The 20,749-nt window shown below is 42.1% G+C and overlaps 1 protein-coding gene and 1 pseudogene across 6 annotated transcripts; both read left to right on the top strand.

Moving 5' to 3' along the window:
• The first annotated feature begins 14 nt into the window (after positions 1 to 14).
• LOC112634198 lies at positions 15 to 13,419 on the top strand (annotated as a pseudogene).
• Positions 11,273 to 17,924, top strand: ASB8 (ankyrin repeat and SOCS box containing 8). 6 transcript variants are annotated; one of them, XM_025402551.1, is made up of 5 exons: positions 11,349 to 11,410; positions 11,611 to 11,746; positions 13,416 to 13,577; positions 15,657 to 15,761; positions 16,967 to 17,599. In XM_025402551.1, the coding sequence occupies exons 3-5, from the start codon at positions 13,449 to 13,451 to the stop codon at positions 17,597 to 17,599; spliced, it is 867 nt and encodes a 288-aa protein (XP_025258336.1). In that variant the 5' UTR covers positions 11,349 to 11,410; positions 11,611 to 11,746; positions 13,416 to 13,448. The 6 variants fall into 6 exon arrangements, with proteins under 6 accessions (XP_025258340.1, XP_025258335.1, XP_025258336.1 ...); XM_025402553.1 differs by having other exon boundaries at positions 11,405 to 11,459; XM_025402555.1 differs by lacking the exon at positions 11,611 to 11,746 and having other exon boundaries at positions 11,273 to 11,410; positions 13,420 to 13,577; positions 16,967 to 17,924.
• Positions 17,925 to 20,749: the final 2,825 nt, after the last annotated feature.

Genomic DNA, 20,749 nt, shown 5'->3' with positions numbered 1-20,749 from the left:
GGGCCACAGCCCCGATGGCTCTTAACACCGCCTTCCCCGCCGCCCTCCACCCCAGAAATCACTGCGAAATTTTGTAAAACAACTTTAAAAAATAGATACATGTATATGTAATAGAATTGACTGGTCTTTTATTGATTCTGGGTTTTGAGACATAGAAATGCTTTGCCCACTATTCCCAGGGTTGCGTAGGTAGATTACACAGAAATCTACACATGCTTTCTTCTAGAACTTGTAGAGTTTCCATGTAGTCATGTTTAGCTAACCAAGCCACGTGAAGTTTTTCTTGGATGTGCAGTATAAGCAATGGATCCAATGTTACCTTTTTCCACATGGTACCCAGTTGTCTCAACAGCATATATTTTTAAAGTCCATTTTTCACATTGTTTTATAATGTCTAACATACATTAAATTTTTATATGTACTTGGATTGATGCCTAGACTTTCTACTATGTTCCATTAGTGTGTCTGTCTATATGCACCAGCTTTATACTAGTTTGATTATGAAGGTTTTATAATATCTCAAATGTCTAATAAGACTGGCCCCTCCTCATTGCTCTTCCTTTCAGGACTTTCTTGGATATTCTTGTTTATTTCTTCCATATGAACTTAAGAATCAATTTGTATAACTAAAAAACAAAGTGAAACAAAAAATCCTTGACTTTTTTGTTGGAATCATGTTAAATTTACAAATTCACTTAGAATGTCTTTCATTTTTTCAGATCTATTTTATGTCTTTGAAGCTATTATATTAACAGTTTTCCTCATAGGCTTTACATATTTCTTTTTACCTTTATACCTAGGAGTTTTGTAATTATGGTTGCTATTACCAATTGGTTCTTGATTCCATATTATTTTCTAACTGATTCATCCTTGTATCTTATGTATGAAGCCTGTTGTCTTCTGTATATTGCTTTTATATTGTGCTACCATATAAATTCAACTTTTTGTTTGTGTAGTTTATTCATTGATTTGCTTTTGTTATCTAGATATAGCTACATCATCAACAGTTTTCACACATCCAATAGGTTTCTTTTGTAAAAATGCATTGACAAATACCTCCAACATTATGTTAATGTTATAGTGATGGTGGGTATCCTTGCCTTGTTTCAGACATTACCAGGAATGCCTCCAGTGTTTTCCTATGAAAATAGTAAGATGATGATAAACAAGATGGTTTATGATGTTAAGATAATTATCTTCCACCCCTCTTTTGTAATTTACTTTTATAGGAAATGCAACTTTAATTTTTTCAAATGCGTTTTCAACCCTAGGAAGATAATTACAGGATTTTCCTTCTTAGATATAATAATATTAGTTATATTAATGAATTTCCTAACATTGGACAATCTTTACATTCCCAAAACAGTTTCAACTTTGTCATGACATACTGTGCTGTCTGATTCAATTTGCTAATTTTTTAGCATTTCTGCCTATGATATTCATAAATGATATCGGTTTGTAATTATCTCTTGTATAATCTGTATCAGGTTTTGGTTTCAATGTTATATTTATGTCATTAAAAATTTTTGAGTTGGGATAAGAGGTCTTCAAAGAATATAATTTTAAACAATCTTGGATACTTTTAGAAAGATATATGCTGGGCATGGTGGTTCATGCCTGTAATCTCAGCACTTTGGGAGGCTGAGGTGGGTGGATCACCTGAGGTCAGGTGTTCAAGACCAGCCTGGCCAACATGGCAAAACCCTGTCTCTACTAAAACTACAAAAATTAGCTGGGCAAGATGGCATGCACCTGTAATCCCAGCTACTAGGGAGGCTGAGGCAGGAGAATTGCTTGAACCCAGGAGGCAGACATTGCAGTGAACTGAGATGGCGCCACTGCACTCCAGCCTGGGTAACAGAGCAAGACTCCATCTCAAAACAAAAACAAAAACAAAAACAAAAAAAAGGAAAGAAAGAGAGAGAGAGAGAGAGATACATAGGTTGTTTGTTTGCTTGCTTGCTTGCTTTTTGAGACAGAGTCTCTCTTCTCTCTGTCACCCAGGCTGAAGTGCAGTGGCACCATCTCAGCTCACTACAACCCCCACCTCCTGGGTACAAGTGATTCTCCTTCCTCAGCCTCCTGAGTAGCTGGGATTACAGGCACCCATCACCACCTCTGGCTAATGTTTGTATTTTTAATAGAGGTGGAGTTTCACCATATTGGCCAGGCTGGTCTTGAACTCCTGACCTCAAATGATCCACCCACCTCAGCCTCACAATGTGGTGGGATTACAAGTGTGAGCCACCGTGCCCAGCCTAGGAGTCTTTCTTGACCACAGTACCCCTCATCTCCAGCTTGTAACCAATCACCAAGTTCTATCAATTCTAACATTAAAATATTTCACATTCACCCCCTTCTCTCCCTTTCTATGGCCACCACTCAAATCTAAGCCTGCTTGACTTTTTGTCCAGATCACTTAGGCTGCTGTTTTCTCTATTTTAATCCTTGCCATGGATCCACTATAACCCATTCTTCTTCAAAAAGTTAAAGTGGTCCTTTAAAAACACACATGGGGTCATGTCACTTGAATAAAACCTGTTGATAGACTTCTTGTTCTCTTGGGATACAGTTCAGAATCCTTAACATGTCCCCCAAGACCACACCTGATCTGGAGCCTCCCTACCTTTCCGGCTTCTTGTCTCTTTCTCATTCTCGCCTCTTCCTTGTCTTCCAGCTTCCTAAACTCTTTCCTCCTCAGGGTCTTTGAATATCCTGACCCTGCTCCATTGGCCAGCCCCCTCCCACTCCCCACACTTCCTCCACACCTTTGACCTGGTTGTTTCTACCCATCTTCCAGGTCTATGCTTAGGGAAGCTTTTCTTGGCCTCCCAGCCTGAATTAGGTCCTCTATTGAATTGTCCTATTACCCTCCCTACTATTTATCTTTGTTTATTTGGGCACTATAACAAAAGTACTGTAAACTGGGTGCCTTGTGAACAACAAAAATTAATTTCTCACAGCTCTGGAGGCTGGGAAGTCCAAGAAATCCCAATGTTGGTGTCTGACGAGGCCCCATTTGCTCTTTCTTACTGTGTCCTCATATGGTGGAAGGGGCAAAGGTCCCTCTTTTAGAAAGGCACTAGTCTCATCACGAGGGCTGTGCCCCTATGACCTAATAACCTCCTGAAGGCCTCACTTCTTAATACTATCACGTTGGGGGGGGTTAGGATCTCAACATATGAATTTTGAGATGACATAAATATTCAGTTCATTGAACTTTTCCTTTATAGAAGTCATCACTATTGTGATTATTTAGGCATTGAGGTGACTATCTAATATTTGTTTCTCACATCAAACTGTAATTTTTCTGGTGATTAGGGCCATATTTCTGTTGATCTCAGCTGGCTGGATCTTTAGTGTCTATCACAACAAACATCACAGTGACAAAATTTAATAAGTATTTGTTGGATTAATGGATGAATCAGTCAACCAATTAATGATATAATCAAAGACTCAATGGATGAACCAAAAACGAATCATTCAACTTTGGGCAAGAAGCAAGAAGGAGCAAATGCTCTACTTGCCCTCCAGGGGGAGACACACTCCCATTAGAAATAGCATAGGCCCAGGTGAGCAGAAAATTCTGACATCGACTGTAATTTGCTTCTCAAATGGATTCAGAGAACCAGATCTTTTCTCTTTTCCTTTCTTTTCTCTTTGTCTTGCTTGTAGGACTCTCCAGATTAGTCTGGACCACCCAGTTGTACCAAGCAAGTAGTCATTTCCTCTGTAATTTCCCTCCCCTGGGTGACGTTAACTGTCCTGCCAGAGTTTGTCCACTTCAGTCTGGATTTGCTAGGTAATTTAGCTATAAATGCCTACATTCTTGGAAAAATAGTATCATGTGTATATAATTTCTGTATTATCATTAAAATTGCTATATGTATTTTTACTGTACTTTTTTTTCCAAAATCCTTCAGGCAATTTTTCTCTATGAAGACTAAAAATGTTATATAATTGCTCTGATAGTGGAAAATATTAGTAGAACTATGTGACCAAAAATAATAATAAAATATTGATTAAAAGCTAATTTTCTAAAAATAGAAAATTCATAAAAATTTCCCAAGCCCTGGGGAAAGTTAAAAGGAAAAAAAGAGAGAGAGAGAGAGAGAGAGTAGGGTTTGGCTATTGAGCGCATGTCTGCCTCTGAGCAGTTTCTGAAAGAAATCCTTGTTTAATCCTGATGGCATGTCTTGGGAGAGTATCCCTGCTGCACATTAATACTGTTCTTTTCTTTGCTGAATTACTTTCTCTAGTACAAGGTTTAAGCATATGAAAGGTTTCATGAGACTTACATTATGTTTCCTCTGAACTTTCTTTTTCTTTGCTCTAGTTCCAAAGCTTCCTTTTCAATTTTTCTATGTCAGGGACTAGGACATAGAGGCACTCCACTATTCCCATTTTTGGGAGATCTGTTTACTTTAGTTCAATTCCATTGTATTTATTAAATAACTATTTTGTGTTTAGAACTGTGCTATGACAAAAGAGATGAGTATAAGAAATCTAAATCTCTGCTCTTTCAAAGGTGCCACAATGTAACTGGAAGGATGAGACATTTGGTAACCTCCTTGAACAAATATAAAATCCTATAAAGATGACGTGTCAACATTTATGTAGTTTACAAAACCACTTTTCACAAATGTGGACTAGGTTTTATGAAATTAACTTTTGGAGTAGGTGTTAATACTCTCATCCCATTGTACAACTGAGACTCAGGTAAAGTACTACTTACTTTAGTCAGTAATTTTACTTTTACTTATAAAAGTACTTACTTTTACAAGTAAAGTAACTAGAGCTACTATCAGAACTGGAATCTTGGTCTTTATGAAGTTTGCATAATATTACATTATTTCTAAATATGAGGAATATGCTAAAAGGGATAGTCCTAAAAATTGAACAAATTCAAAGTAAAGTAAAATATTCCATTATTGAGAGAAAGCTATTGTTTTCCAACTAGCCAACTAGTCTGACACTTGGATCTTATTTTTTTACCCTATTTTGTAAACACTGACTGATTCCCTCTCTTTCCTTCACTCTTAGGGTATGTCGAACTCCTTTTCGGTTTGTTTCTTTTTCTTTGGTGATGGATAATTTATTTGAAAGGGGTCCCTTCTTCTTACTTAACTTGCTTTTATCTAGGAAAGGTGTCAGGGAAACGCTGCCATCATTAGCCAGGCAGCCCCTGATGGAGAAGGATGAGGCCTTTAAGACAGGGGAGTATTTGATAATTTCTGGCCAGAGATTTTAAAAGCTGTTGTGAAAGACTTCATGTTACCACTCAGAAGCTTGTAATGCAGAATTACTCTCCCCCAGCACACTGTCATTCTGAAAGATCCACTCAAAATCAGGAAAGGGTATGGAGGCAGCCAAGTGAATAAAGGAGTTTTTACTCCAATTAGGAGTTGCTCAAAAGCCTGTGGCCATTTAGTACTGGCAAGACTCAAAGGGCAAGACACCCAGGTCTGCAACCTGGGATACCCTGTACCCACAGAGCCTGGATACTAATACCGTTGAACAGTGATAGCAGCAATCATTACAGGCAAAACATCATTATCAAATTTCCAGATCAAGTTTATGCCAAGGTCTGAAAATAGGAACATTAGTCATACTGTTGATCAACATCATCTAATGAGAACTTCTTGAGAGCAGAACTGGAATCAGGAGGGAAGGGAAGAAAAAATAATGACCTAAAAGTCTTATGGGAGACACAGCACACTAAAACACAAAATTCATGGAATCACTTGTAATCAAAACATCAAGAACAGAAATAACCAACTAAAATATGCAGAGATGGAATCTGAATAGTGAATGCAAGATTCATGGGATGTGATCAAAATACAAGTTTATTTTTTGTCTTTTTCCACTTTAAAAATGTTTTTGTCTGGCTGGGCATGGTGGCTCATGCCTGTAACCTTAGCACTTTGGGAGGCCAAGGCAGGTGGATGACTTGAGGTCAGGAGTTCGAGACCAACCTGGCCAACATGGTGAAATCCTGTCTCTACTAAAAATACAAAAAATTAGCTGGGCGTGGTGGCGGTCACCTGTAATCCCAGCTTCTCAGGAGGCAGAGGCTCGAGAATTGCTTGAACCTAAGAGGCAAAGGTTGCAGTGAGCCAAGATGGCACCACTGCACTCCAACCTAGGTGACAGAGCCAGACTCCATCTCAAACAAACAAACAAACAAACAAAAACATTTTTTACTGGAGGATAATAATCTTCTCCTGCTCCTGAATAGAAAATTGGGAAGATTCCCTGACTTTTTGATTAACTCTTTGATAACTGGCAATCCTTTAAGTAACAGTCACTTTAAACCAAATAGTCTCGGCGGGCATGGTGACTCAGGCCTGTAATCCCAGCACTTTGGGAGGCCAAGGTGGGCCTTGAGGATCATGAGGTCAAGAGATCGAGGTCATCCTGGCCAAGATGGTGAAACCTCTTCTCTACTAAAACTACAAAAATTAGGCAGGCATGGTGGTGCCTGCCTGTAATCCCAGCTACTTGGGAGGCTTAGGCAGAGGAATCACTCGAACCTGGGAAGTGGAGGTTGCAGTGAGCCGAGATCGCACCACTGTACTCTAGCCTGGTGACAGAGTCAGACTTCATCTCAAAAAACAAAAAACAAAAACAAAAACAGCTAAGGAGATAGGGCAGGCTTTTCTTTCTTGGTAGGGTAGGTCTGTACTACCTGGGTCTTGCACATGGTTAAAGCTGACTCTTTTTCTTAAAGCGTGCTTTTAAAGGTTCTTTGCAGATTCCCATCACCAGAGACATCTTACTTGAGTTCCTTTGGCCAAAACCAGTGCAAGTGGTTGACTGTGACAAACTGTGGATTGTAGCACCCCTGTGTTCATTTCTGGCTTCTGGCCACTGGGTCCCCCCATACCTCTAGACAGCCCATTTGGATGGACAAAAGGTAACCCCAAGTTGGCTGTCTTCATGTGGCCCACATCTGGTCCAGGTAAACATTTATACATTTGTCATCCCTGCTGAATCTGGGTGTCCAGACAGATCCCAATGCAGCCACATGTACTTTGTGGCTGCAGCCCTCTTTAATTTATAAGTAAGTATTGGTGCAGTTTTTGTTTTACAATTATGGGGAACAATCTTCAAGCTCTCTGATCCCACAGAAGCCCCTCTTCAGGCAACATCAGTACTTCCTTTCCCTCTGGATAGGAGGAGAGTGGGGACTCAGCACATACAAATTTCTCCCCAAGAAGTCTCTTCACAGACCCTTCCTTCACTCTCTTGAGCTCACCATAAGGTAGAACCATTTGTCAACAGTGACTTTGGACATAACAATGTTGTTGAAATAATCATCTTCAATTGCAACTGAGGACGTTCATATCTGTCTCCCAACCCTTGGTGATAAGAGACTGTCTCTCTCCATTTCTGTCTTCCCTGGAGAGTTGAGCACAAAGCCTGGAACAAAGTAGGTGCTCAGTAAATGTTTGATGAAAGGATGGTTGAATGTATCTGAAACCAACTTTCATTGTGCATTGAATTCTCAGAGACACTTCAAAGTAACCAGTATGGGGCAACTTTGGCGCCTCTTGCCTGGCTGACATGAGCTTTGGGGCCCAGCCAAGTAGACAGTGAGAGTGTTGCCAAGGCAATTCTGCATGCAAGAGGAAGTGTGGCATGACTGGAGGCTCGCTGGTAGCTGCCTGGGAAGCCGGCCCCTCAGGCAGTGATACCACCAACCACCCTTCAGGTGGTCAGGGCCTGAGCAGAAGGACTGTAGAGACTGCACATGCCCCTTGAAGCCCAGGCCTATTTCTTGGAAGTCTTTAGCATTCACATTTGCTATGGGAGGAGGTTTACTGGCTGGAGTGAAGTATTCAAAATAGAAAAGACAGAAGCTAGAGAAGAAACAGCAGTGAAGCATCAACAAGCCTTTATTGGGGGACCATTTTCCCTCACAACACATTTGGAGAGCCTAAAACTGACAAACACTGCCTGGGTCAGTGGCTGTTGATTTATTCTTGTTTCAGTCATTACTGATATCTTTGCAGAAGAACTAGAAAAAATGATTCAAGTTGTGGATGAGATAGTATTCCAACTCTGCCAAATTTAACTTTTCATCACCATTGACCCAGAGAGGGACACAAAAAAGGCCATTGCAAATTATGTGAAAGAATTTTCTCCCAAACTGGTTGGCTTGACTGGCACAAAAGAAGAGATCAATCATGTGGCCAGAGCATACAGAGTATATTATAGCTCTAGCCCCAAGGATGAAGATGAAGACTATGTTAGTGACTCATACAATAATAATGTCTTTGATTGGGCTAGATGGTGAGTTTCCAGATTATTTTGGCTAGACCAGGAAGAATGCAGAAATTGTTAGCCAGTTCAATTGCTGCACACATGAGGGCACACAGGAAAAAAGAGCTAGCCAAAGCAGTGATGCTGGGTGCAACATTCTCTTGTTAAAGAGGAAAGAAGTGGCCAGGCGCAATGGCTCATGCCTGTAATCCCAACACTTTCGGAGGCCAAGGTGGGTGGATCTCCTGAGGTCAGGAGATCGAGACCAGCCTGGCCATCATGGTGGAACCCCGTCTCTACTAAAAATACAAAAATTGAGGCTGGGCGCGGTGGCTCACGCCTTTTATCCCAGCACTTTGGGAGGCTGAGGCGGGCGGATCACGAGGTCAGGAGATCGAGACCATCCTGGCTAACACAGTGAAACCCCATCTCTACTAAAAAATACAAAAAAATAAGCTGGGTGTGGTGGCGGGTGCCTGTAGTCCCAGCTACTCGGGAGGCTGAGGCAGGAGAATGGCGTGAACCCGGGAGGCAGAGCTTGCAGTGAGCCAAGATCGTGCCACTGCACTCCAGCCTGGGCGACAGAGCAAGACTCTGTCTCAAAAAAAAAAAAAAAAAAAAAAAAGCACGAAAATTAGCCAGGCGTGTAATCCCAGCTACTCGGGAGGCCGAGGCAGGAGAATTGCTTGAACCTGGGAGGTGGAGGTTGCAGTAAGCCAAGATCATGCCACTGCACTGCAGCCTGGGCAACAGAGTGAGACTTTGTCTAAAAAAAAAAAAAAAAAAAAGAAGCAGCTTTGTCTTCCATATAAATATATATATATATTTATATGGAATTAGAATTTTATATATATATATATATATGCAACCTACAGAATGACCTTTGTACCATTGTACCATGAGAACGCTTCTATTGTGGATTGCCATGTTACTCTTGGGTTCAGTCAAAACAGACTCTTGGAACTGTAAGATAACAACTCAAAGTCTCCCAAGTAGCTATGGTGAGACCAGAGGACCAAGTCAAAATGAAGTCAGTAAAGAGTGGAGGAAGCTCATGGAAGGACACAGCATAGGGAGGCACAGTCAGTACATCTCCCATTATGAATGGGCCCTCCCAGCAGCTTTGTTGGCTCTCCAGTGTTTCGGACCCTTGCTCATACAGGCTGTGGAACTGAATTTCACAGAAAAGAATAATTTTCATAGTGCTTTGGCTTCTCTCTTCTTGAGTTATTTGCTCTTCTGAGTTCTTGGTGGCTGATGATAGATTAGGCTCTCTGCCATTCAGAGTTGATCTTTATACCTGAAAGTGTAAGTTTTGTCTTCTTTGTTAATGAATATCACTGTCAGCTTTGCTCCACTGCACTATCAGCAGATGCTGATTTGACTAAATAAAGATGAGATCTACTGTTTGGGGGGAAAAAGTTAGTTTGATTTCTCTAGGGGTCTTTCATGTGATTTTTAGCTTAGCGATGTGCTAGGTTTTCAAAGACACGCCAAATGGAAATAAGAGGATATTGATCATGAGTGTGACATAGAGTACTTTTCTGCATATACTGAGTTGCACGCCATGTAAAATAAAAGTGTATTCAGTGTTTCAATAAATAAGTAGAATAACCTGTATTGAGAGCCTATTTTATCACTCCCTGGGAGACTCCACTCATTCTTACATTTGTAAGATGCTGATGGTTTCCCAGAATTTATATACTTCAGCATTTCCCAACCAAGAAATTTGAGAGATGTGGTCCAGCATGGTGACTCACGCCTGTAATCCCAGTACTTTGGGAGGCCGAGGAGGGTGGATCACCTGAGGTCAGGAGTTTGAGACCAGCCTGGCCAACATTGTGAAACCTCATCTCTACTAAAAATACAAAAAAAAAAAAAAAAAAAATTAGCCGGATGTGGTGGCAGGTGCCTATAGTCTCAGTTACTTCGGCAGGAGAATCACTTGAACCCAGAAGGCTGAGGTTGCAGCCAACTGAGATCACGCCATTGCACTCCATCCTGGGTGACAAGAGTGAAACTACGTCTCAAAAATTAAAACAAACAAAAAAAACACTGCCAACATTTGCAACTTGGAAGAATTCACTTTTTTAGAAAATCTGTATTTCAGCTTCTTTTGAAAAAAATGGACAATCTCACCATGGTGCAGTGGCTGGAAGTGCAGGGCATATTCCTACCTGGCAAAATTCCTTTGAGTCTGGAGCTCAAAGGAGGCTCACTCCTCAGACCAGGTCATGAACTTTCAGTTCACCATCCTCTCAATGATGTACATGAACTGTCTGGGCCTGCTTTAAATCTCTAATTGGTTAGATTTGGTTGCTTAGAACAAGCTTTGGGGAGTAAGTGTGGGGCACTCTGGTTAAACAGGCTGCTGGGCAGACCACAACTCTTGCAGTCTGCCTGAATGGGCTGCTTCACTCCTTCCATGCACCACCACCATGTGCTGCTGACTTTAAAATGTTTATACTTTGCACAGAAAGTCTGTCACTCAGAGGTGTCATCATGTCTTTGCACAGGAAGGTTCATTAACCCTAATAAGAGTTATAAATAAAGGTCATTTATTCCTCTACATTCAGAATACTATACCTCTTGGGTAGTTGAGTTTGTCTTTGATATGGTTTACTTGAAGGAGAGTGGACAATGTACAGGAGGGTTCTAAGGAGTATAGATTCGTTCCACCATTATGAATAATGCTGGAAGTATTTTTATTTGTCACAGACACTTCTTATTAGGAGTTTAGTCTCCTAAGTAACTGAACCATTGTGGATGGACCCCCTGCTGGCCTGGTCCACGCAGGTGCAACCATATAGAATCGGCCCAACGCCCAGGGTTCCTGAGCTTTTTTTCCCCCACTGCAGGACCAAGACCCGAACCCTGCCGCTGTGGCCGAGAACGCCGCATTGAGACTGCGCACAAAGCCTCTGTGAAAAGCAGAAAGTAACCCCCTAAGTAGGCCTAGTGAGGACGGAAGCTGCTGCACAAGTCTGCGCAGGCGCGCCCCAGTGACGAACACTCATCAGTACGCAGGCGCCCATCTTAGTTGGTCTTCTTGTCCTGTAAACAGAGGGGCCTGCCCCCGACAGCTTCTGCTTCCGGGTCACGCCTTGACAGCGGCTTTCAACACCCACCTCAGCCCGGCAATTGGGTGAGTGCGGTCCTTGGTGCGGGTCTACAGCCAGGTGTCCTAACCCAGGGTACCACGCCCAATAACGCTTCCTCTGCTCCCCAGTGGAAGTGCTCTAGCTCTCGAGGCTGAGACTTAGTTCCGGGCCTTAGGGGGCCGATCCGGGAGGGATTGGTCCGCGTCTGAGGCTCCCCAGCGCAAACTGCGTGATTCTCTTTCAGTACCAGACCTGCCGGGATTGCTGCGATCTGCTGGGAGCCGGTGCGGAAAGTGACACCGCACGTCCTTGCATTTCGTACCCTTGCTCCCCGCCCCCTAGCCTCAGCTAGACAGCTGCCGCGACCCCTCCCGCAGCAGGTGCGGTGGGATTAGGGGCGGTGCGGGCTCCGCCAAGGTTCTCCTGGGGCGGGAGGGGACGGGGCCGAGGCCTCCTCGCATCAGAGCTGTTGTGTATTCTTTTCCATTTTGCGGTTTTGTTTGGTTTTTTTTTGTTTTGTTTTGTTTTCCCCAGCTTCTCAGTAAATGCCCTTTGGTGTTTTCTCTGGATCCCGTAGCAAAAGAAAACGAGGGAGACAGGGCTTTCAGCTCTAGCAGAGGAAAGGGCCTTCCAAGGGAATCAAACCGTACACGGGCTGCTGTCTGGTGAGATCGAATTTAGATTTCCTTGACCCTTCCTCACAGTGAATGCTGTCAATCTGCCCTGAAGTTTCATTCCTTTACCGGGAGCGTCCAGGCAGTAGCAGACCGCTGACCATACTCTCAGGAGTTCTTAGCCCGGAGTCCAAGAGCGCCTGGAAAATGAGTGCAGAGTTTAGTTTCATCAGATTATCATGGCCCAGAAATGGTTAACAAAACCACTTTTTAAATTTATTTTAATTTTTGAATTTTTTTGTAGAGACGGTTGGGTTTTGGGGTCGTCTCGCCATGTTGACCAGGCTGGTCTTGAACTTCTGGGTTCAAGAGCTCCTCCTGCCTTGGCCTCCCAAAGTACTGGGATTACAGGCAGCAGAACTACTGTGGTCCAAGCCTCCTGCTTTAGATGCTCTGTCTTCTGCTGCTGTTCTTGGAATTACCAACTCAAAGGCACCTCTGTATTTTTTTTCCTTGAAACAAAAAAGTTATAAGATACAGACACTTGTCCCAGAGCAGTTTTGTGGCTACTGGAGAGATTAAAACCTCAGGTGATCCACCCACCTCAGCCTTCCAAAGTGCTGGGATTACAGGTGTGAGCCACCACGCTCCGCCTTTAACTCATTTTAAAATCTTCAAATTTTCCTAAAACTGAAAGTATATTTTATTATTGTGAACTTTAATTTTTTCTTAGTTTTATATAGATGATTCTAGGGTAGTTATACTTGTGCTTTCCTTTCTTATTTTAGACTATTACCTCAAATATTTCTTTTATCTCTTCTGAAGACATTTGAAAATATTTCAGATGCCTTTTCATTATTTAGATATATTTGCTCCATAGCCTTCTTCCTATCTTTTCACAGATGACAATCACTTCTATACTGTTTAGTCGTAACCAACCAGTTTGTTAAATACCTACCTTTTGTGAGATTCGGTGGCTGGCCTTACATGGATGAAAGAATAGAAGACAAAGTCCTTGCCTTCCAGTTGATTACAGTATAGTTGGAGAAACAATATGTACATAACTATATTGCAAGGCCCAGTGTTATAAATAACTTAATGATGGTGCTGATCATAAAAACCACAAAATTCAAAGAAGGAAAATAATGTTTTGTGACCTCCTCAGCCTTTTAAAAATCCTATTCCTTGCCTAGTCTTGTTTGTAAACCACACAGAGCTCCATGGGGGTCTTAGTACCTCTTGGGGAAATCTTGTGTCCAAGTTTATCGAACTCCCTAGGCAACTATTATCCAATTCCTTATGATTATGAAAATAGTATTAATCATTCCTTGAAATCTGCTTTTAGTATTGGGAAGGGAAGGCCTCAGAGAACACCTAACCCTAAAGACAGGTGTGCTCAGTAATACTGTATATGCCGAAAACTTCTTTGTTTCAGGTAGTTTGGAGCATGTGAACACCCTGAGCCTTGATGAGTTCCAGTATGTGGTATATTATGCAGAGCATTCAGAGCAAATACTCTCTCTCAGAGCGCTTAATCCGAACAATTGCTGCCATCCGTTCCTTCCCACATGATAATGTAGAGGACCTCATCAGAGGGGTGAGTGTGCTGGTATTGACAGGAGAGTCCTTGCGATGTGAAGTGGGAAAGCTCTGTAAATCCTCATGGATCACAGATTTGCAGCTTTGTCTCAACCCAAGATCACAGGGAGTTTTTATATTTTGCTAACTGCATTAACTTGATCATTAAAATGTATTTCCCCTATGTTTGCTTCGCTTCCCTTCTCCCTTTCACTTTGTGTATCTGACATTTTTCTTCATGGAATATGTTCTCAATAACCCTAGTCTCATGTTCTTTGTAAACTATCTAAGTATGATGCATATGTAATCCATTGAGCTCAAAGTCTTCTATACATGTTTTATTAAGAGAGGAGGTGAGCAAAGCAGAGGTGGTTTTTATTTTTATTTTTTGAGACAGGGCTTCACTTTTGTCACCCAGGCTGGAGTGCAGTGGTGCAAACATGGCTTACTGCAGCCTTGACCTCCTGGGCTTAAGCGATCCTCCCACCTCAGCTCCCTCAAGTAGCTGAGACTACAGGCACATGCCACCCATGTCCAGCTAATTTTTTTTTTTTAATTTTTTGTAGAGACGGGGTTTCACCATGTTGCCCGGGCTGGTCTTGAATTCCCAAGCTCAAGTGATCCACCTGCCTTGGGTTCCCAAAGTGCTGGGATTAGAGGTGTGAGCCACTGTGCCTGGCTACAGGGGTGGTTTTTAAATCCTGTGAGCTTTTCTTCATACCTGGGTTATAATAATTACATGGAGAGATTTGTACTTACATTCTATGTTAAAAGCAGCTACCACTTCTAGCTCTGTAGAGGATATCAACCTCTAAAATGCATGGTAATTATAGTTTAAGAAAACACCTTAACCATCTGATGTTTAATCACCGCTCTTCAATAATTGTTATATGACTGGTATCCTAGAAGGTCTTTACTGTCCTCTTCTATTTATTTTTCTTGTTGAAGAGAAGTTACAGAGTAATTTTTTGATCACCAGAAAATGCATCCAGATGGTTACTTCTGTATATTCTAAGACTTCAGGCTCCTCATTTACAGCCTGGATCTCTGTAGCTGCTTCAGAGTTATTGGGCACAACTGGAGAAGGAAAAGTCATGCAGTGTTAGCTTATTCTCTGCAAAAGTGGTGTCAGAAGACTCTGCGGTGGAAACCTTGTCACATTCTAATTCTAGCTCTGCTGCTGAGTCATTCAGTGACTTTGGTCTGACTGGTATCTCCATCTCCTTTGATTTTTTTTTTTTTTTTTTTTTTTTTTTTGAGACGGAGTTTCCCTTGTCTCCCAGGCTGGAGTGCGGTGGCTCAATCTCGGCTCATGGCAACCTCTGCCTCCCAGGTTCAAGCAATTCTCCTGCCTCAGCCTCCCGAGTAGCTGGGATTACAGGCGCCTGCTGCCGCACCTGACTAGTTTTTGTATTTTCAGCAGAGACAGGGTTTCACCATGTTGGCCAGGATGGTCTCAAACTCCTGACCTCAGGTGATCTGACCGCCTCAGTCTCCCGAAGTGCTGGGATTACAGGGGTGAGCCACCGTGCCCAGCCTGTCCTTTGATTTTGAATAGAAGCACCAGCAAAGGCTAGGTGGTAAAGAATGCTGATACTAAGAGGCTACTTTGAAGATGTTTATAAATAAGGAAAAATAGTGTTAATATGATGCCACTATTAGTGATGGTCATTTGCTGAATGGCCAAAAATGCATGCCAGTTCTGGCCTCAGTCTGACAGACTCACTTTCCTACTTTTTCAGAGCATAGTGGCCATAGAAAGTGGATTGCTGGTCCAGCTTTCCTGCCTGATGATAAGATTTTCAGTGCTTTGACACGTAAGATTATGTCTTCAATAATGTCCAGATGACCATCTGGCAGGCTTCTTTGTGGAGGAACTTAGTAACTTGATCTAAGGAATTAACAGTTGTTTTCCTTCTTCTTCAGTGTACTCCTTTAGTTTGGACATTGGCATATTAATTAATAGAAAAGGAAACAAGGAACTAGCAGTGTACCTATAAAATAGAGAACGCTCTGTCCCCTGGACTCAGTTCTGAATTCTGTCCTGCTGGGCAAGCCAGAGCTGAGCACACTGACTGAAGTTGTCTTCTGCCCACAGGGAGCAGATGTGAACTGCACTCATGGTACACTGAAGCCCTTGCACTGTGCCTGTATGGTGTCAGATGCTGACTGTGTGGAGTTACTTCTGGAAAAAGGAGCCGAGGTAATGTTTTTAACACATTCACATTAATGATTCACTAAAACTTGAGCTTCATGCTTTCTTAGAATTTGTCCCCATCACTCCTCCATCTCTTCCCTCCTCCAGTCTGAAATTCTAACTCAAGGTAATGTTGGCACAGCCAATATTAAGGAAAATGTAATGGTAAATATATGAAATGATCTAAGGATTATTTCATTCCTTTGCCTTTCTGTCCCCACCCTGCTTGCCCCATTTTATAGTGCTGATACTCTGCTTTTCTTTCTTCTCCTTAACTTAAGCTGTCACTGGCCATCACTTCAGGAAGCTTACCTTGTAGGTGCTGTTTATATTGCCATTTAATCTTCTCATTGCTTATTGTCTATCCAGGAAATATAAACGCAGAGATCCCTCAACTCTAATTAAATCTAAAGTATCCTTAAAAGTACTTAAAGTACTTAAGAAGTGGTACTTAAGATAAGTTTTAGCCAAAAGAAGGTTGAACTTACTTAAATGTTTCAGGGTTTTTTGTTTTGTGTTTTTTTTCCCATTGATGAGGGAATATGCTATTTGGAAATGTGAAGAAGAAAACTGCAAGTGATACTAACTGTCAGCAAGCCAGCTGCTTTTCCAGCACTGGGAGATTTGTGTTCTTCCTATCACATACTTTCATTTGGGTTCTCTTGTGAACCCACAGCATATTTTTGGAAAGGTCTGACTTACATTCTAACATTTTGAACTTCTCTGTATGGTTAAAGAACATAGCAAAAGCTGTGTTTTTCAGTTTGATTGCTACATTAGCCACAGGGTACAGAAAGGGTCAGGATAAGTAAAATAATCCAAAACTCTGTGTAGTCAAGCAACTTTCCAGTAAATATCTTTCTGAGCAGTTACAGGGACTTAGACTTCCTCTATTCCTGCCTTACCCTTTACTCTGTGGTAGAGTTTCTAACGAATAAATGAACATTGCAGCAAAAACCGAAATAATGCAGACCAGCTAGTCAATGCACATAATAGTGTTGACTGTTTGAGGACAGTTCTTTTCCATTTTGCTCCTAAGCTCCTGTCATATCTTCATCTTTATCACCAGCACTCCCTGGGAGTTGCTTGTTGACCCTCTTGTTCAGAGCACTGCATAGCAAAGGTAGTGGGTAACCATGTAAGCTTCTTTGCTGCTGTCCTGTCTTCCTCTCAGTAGTCCGTCTACTGTAATAGTTCCTCCCTTTTTACAGGTGAATGCCCTGGATGGGTATAACCGAACAGCCCTCCACTATGCAGCAGAGAAAGATGAGGCTTGTGTGGAGGTCCTATTGGAGTATGGTGCAAACCCAAATGCTTTGGATGGCAACAGAGATACCCCACTTCACTGGGCAGCCTTTAAGAACAATGCTGAGTGTGTGCGGGCTCTCCTAGAGAGTGGGGCCTCTGTCAATGCCCTGGATTATAACAATGATACACCGCTCAGCTGGGCTGCCATGAAAGGAAATCTTGAGAGTGTCAGTATTCTTCTGGATTATGGTGCAGAGGTCAGAGTCATCAACCTAATAGGCCAGACACCCATCTCCCGCCTGGTGGCTCTGCTAGTCAGGGGACTTGGAACAGAGAAAGAGGACTCTTGCTTTGAGCTCCTCCACAGAGCTGTTGGACACTTTGAATTGAGGAAAAATGGCACGATGCCACGAGAGGTGGCCAGAGACCCGCAGCTATGTGAAAAACTGACTGTTCTGTGCTCAGCTCCAGGAACTCTAAAAACACTTGCTCGCTATGCCGTACGCCGTAGCCTGGGACTCCAGTATCTCCCTGATGCAGTGAAGGGCCTTCCACTGCCAGCTTCTTTGAAGGAATACCTGTTACTTTTAGAATAGCCTGGAGATGTTTGCACCATCATGCAGGCAACTCTGGGTGAGGTTGTGCCTGCAGTACTCTGTCACAGAAAACAGAAAAACAGTTGTTCCTGTTGTGTGGTTTATAGATTTTGAAGCAACATGTCACAACAGTAACCTCCATAGCACCTCCCCTTCCCAAACCAAACAACCAAACAAAAAAAAATCCCTCACTTTTGTTTTCTGTTTATTGCTTACTTGGCTTTTTATATTGCACTTTGCAGAAGAAGTCTCCCTCAATCCTCCCCCTTAGGGAGGGAGTCAACAGTGCAACTAAATTTCTCTGGGAAGATGGAAAGTACTTAAAGAATGTGTGTGTGGTTTTCTTTTGGGGACATGGTTAATGGTCCAGAAGAATCCCTTCTAGAAAGCATTTTAGGCCAGGCATGGTGGCTCACACCTGTAATCCCAGCACTTTGGGAGGCTGAGGCAGGCGGATCACCTGAGGTCAGGAGTTCGAGACATAGTGGCATGCGCCTGTAATCCCAGCTACTCGGGAGGCTGAGGCAGAAGAATTGCTTGAACCTGGGAGGCAGAGGTTACAGTGAGCCGAGATCACGCCATTGCACTCCAGCCTGGGCAACAAGAGCAAAACTCCGTCTCAAAAAAAAAAAAAAGATTTTAATTGATCTGTGAAAAAATTTAAGAAAATCACAATTTCAGCTAACAGCAATTGCGTCCCAAAGATGAGGATACTATAACCTCAAATGATGCAGATCCAGAACTGGGCTGGATGACATCCCTAGTGTGCCATGTCCTGGGGCATTCAGAAGGGACTGGACTTCTTTCCCCTCATCAAAGGAAACAGCAGTCTTTGCCTCTTTCTCTTGGTTGTGCCCAAGGGCTACACAGTAGCTCTGAAATAATAAGAACTCTGCAATAACAGTAATAGCTCTGAAATAACAGTCCTAAGAACTCCTAAAGCCCTGAGAACTTCTCTTGTAATGCAGCTTTTTCTCTTCCTGAGAGCCAGTGTGTTCTAATGAGCTTCGCAGGCAGTTCCTACACCTACAGTGTGTGTGCCAGCAGGGAGGACTTATGGGCTGGGCTGCCTTTTCCCATAGGTCTTCATTCCCAATGGAAAGCTCACTCTGCTTAGTTTGGAATTATTTTTCTTTCAGTTGTTCTGGAACCTTTGCTTTTTATTGATTTATACAATACAATTGGCGGGAGGGTGGACTTGGGATGGGAGTGGGAAAAGCATGTAAGAGCTTCTTTTGTGATGGTCCATCTACCCAAAAGAGATCTGCTTTAGTGAACAATACTCTTTCATTTCATGTTTCTAAACTAGATCAAGTTGTTATTGATTTTAGATGACTTGTATGCAAATTTGAAAAACTTTTTTTTAAAGCTGATTGGGAACTACAAACAATGAATGGAATCTACTGACACAGCTAATTGGAAAACAGATGTCTTTTGTCCTATTGATGCTGGTGTTTAAAAAACACCATTAAAAAAAAAAAGAAGAATAAATAGTTCTAAAAGCAAGTTTGGCAATTTCTACTTTTCCTACTTTTCTCCAACCCCCCTTAGAAAAAGTTCTTCTTTTACTGCCTGGCTGTTCAATGTAACTTTTCATCCCAACCTTTCTCCCATTAGCAACAGTGATTCTGGGCATTGCTGGAGTGAACAGGAGGGCTTGGGCAGAGTATCTGAAGAGCTTCCCCTTCCTTTATACCTTCTCCCACCCCAAATTTGGAATTACTCCTTTTATGTTCTCAACTCCAGCTGCACATAAAATTACTAAGAAGGCTTTTTAAAAACACTGGTGCCAAGACTTCACCTCATACCAATTCTTTGGAATTTTCTGGTCTCTGGGGGCTTGAGTGCTTCAGATGTAGCCAGGAATGAGATCCCACTGCGTTAGTCAGTGGTTCTCAAGTCTAGTTGTTAATTAGAACCACCTAGGAAAAATTTTAAAAATACTAAGGCCCAGGCTCCACCCCCACAGATTAATTTAATTGGTCCAAAGCAGACCTAGTAGGGCTGGCCGCAGTGGCTTATGCCTGTAATCCTCACACTTTAGGAGGCCGAGATGGGAGGAGCTGAAGTCCCCATCGCTACAGAAAAATAAATAGACCTGGGCATGAGTATGTTCAAAGGCCTCAGGTGATTCTAATATTCTGGTAGATTTATAAACTGCTTTAGATGCTATTTCATTTCTCATCATAGATACTTAATATTCTGGAAAGAGAAAGTTTTGTCCATGTGGGAAAAAATGTCACCTGTTTCTCAGTTACTTCATAATCACTCGTGGTTGGTGGCTAATAACTTCTGCTTTACTTCCACTTAAGAGTTCAAACACAATTTCACTTATCTTTTTAGCTCTGGGGAAATAGCATGCACCTTCACAGGTTTTCGTTTTTTTGTTTTTAAGTGGTCTTCACTATGCCTTTTTTTTCCCCAGATCGTATCATCATCCTAATTTTTTTAGTCTTTACAGAGTGACATTTTCCCTCTGATTAGCTTCCCCTGAGCCATCTTTCCCTCTTCATTTTCTCAAGGAAACAGCTCTAAGATTAAAGATAGGAAAGAGAACCTATAAATCAATGGCAATTAGCATTTAAAATGTTCTGAATGAATGCCTGCACTTTCCCTTTCACTTCATTTTCATAGGCCTTATGGCTCTGGGGATTTGATATGGCATGGTAAGGAAGCAGAGGAATGGGGAATGAGGATGAGGTTTGAAGTCAGAACTGAGTTTTGAGTTCTACTTGAATAATATTGAAGGAGACATTATGTAATCAATCATCTTGAGCTCCAGTGTCCTCCTTTCTGAAGTCAGGCTGTCGCTATTGCCCTCCAAAAGCTACTTTGAGGATTCAGTGATGAAATGCCTACCACAGTGCTTGATATTTATTGTTAATTTCTCTTCCCACTGAAGAACTGTGCAAAGAGTATCTGGCTGCCTTAATCCCTGACTCCAGCAACAAACATTCTCAGTCACTATTTAGAACTGTTTTTAGAGTTTGGCAGTGATAATTTTTCAGACAGCCAGCAAGTAGTGTACTAGAGATAATCCCTTCCTCCACCCCCTGTGATACCCTTAACATCTTTACTGCTTCATCAGGCAAGTGTCTGATACATGGGGCTGACAGTATTACATTCCACTTGGGAAGATGATAACAGGAG

Source organism: Theropithecus gelada, chromosome 11 (assembly GCF_003255815.1).
Source record: "Theropithecus gelada isolate Dixy chromosome 11, Tgel_1.0, whole genome shotgun sequence".
Taxonomy (NCBI): domain Eukaryota; kingdom Metazoa; phylum Chordata; class Mammalia; order Primates; family Cercopithecidae; genus Theropithecus; species Theropithecus gelada.
Note: the sequence above shows the minus strand (reverse complement) of the source record. Positions and strands in the feature narration are given on the sequence as shown.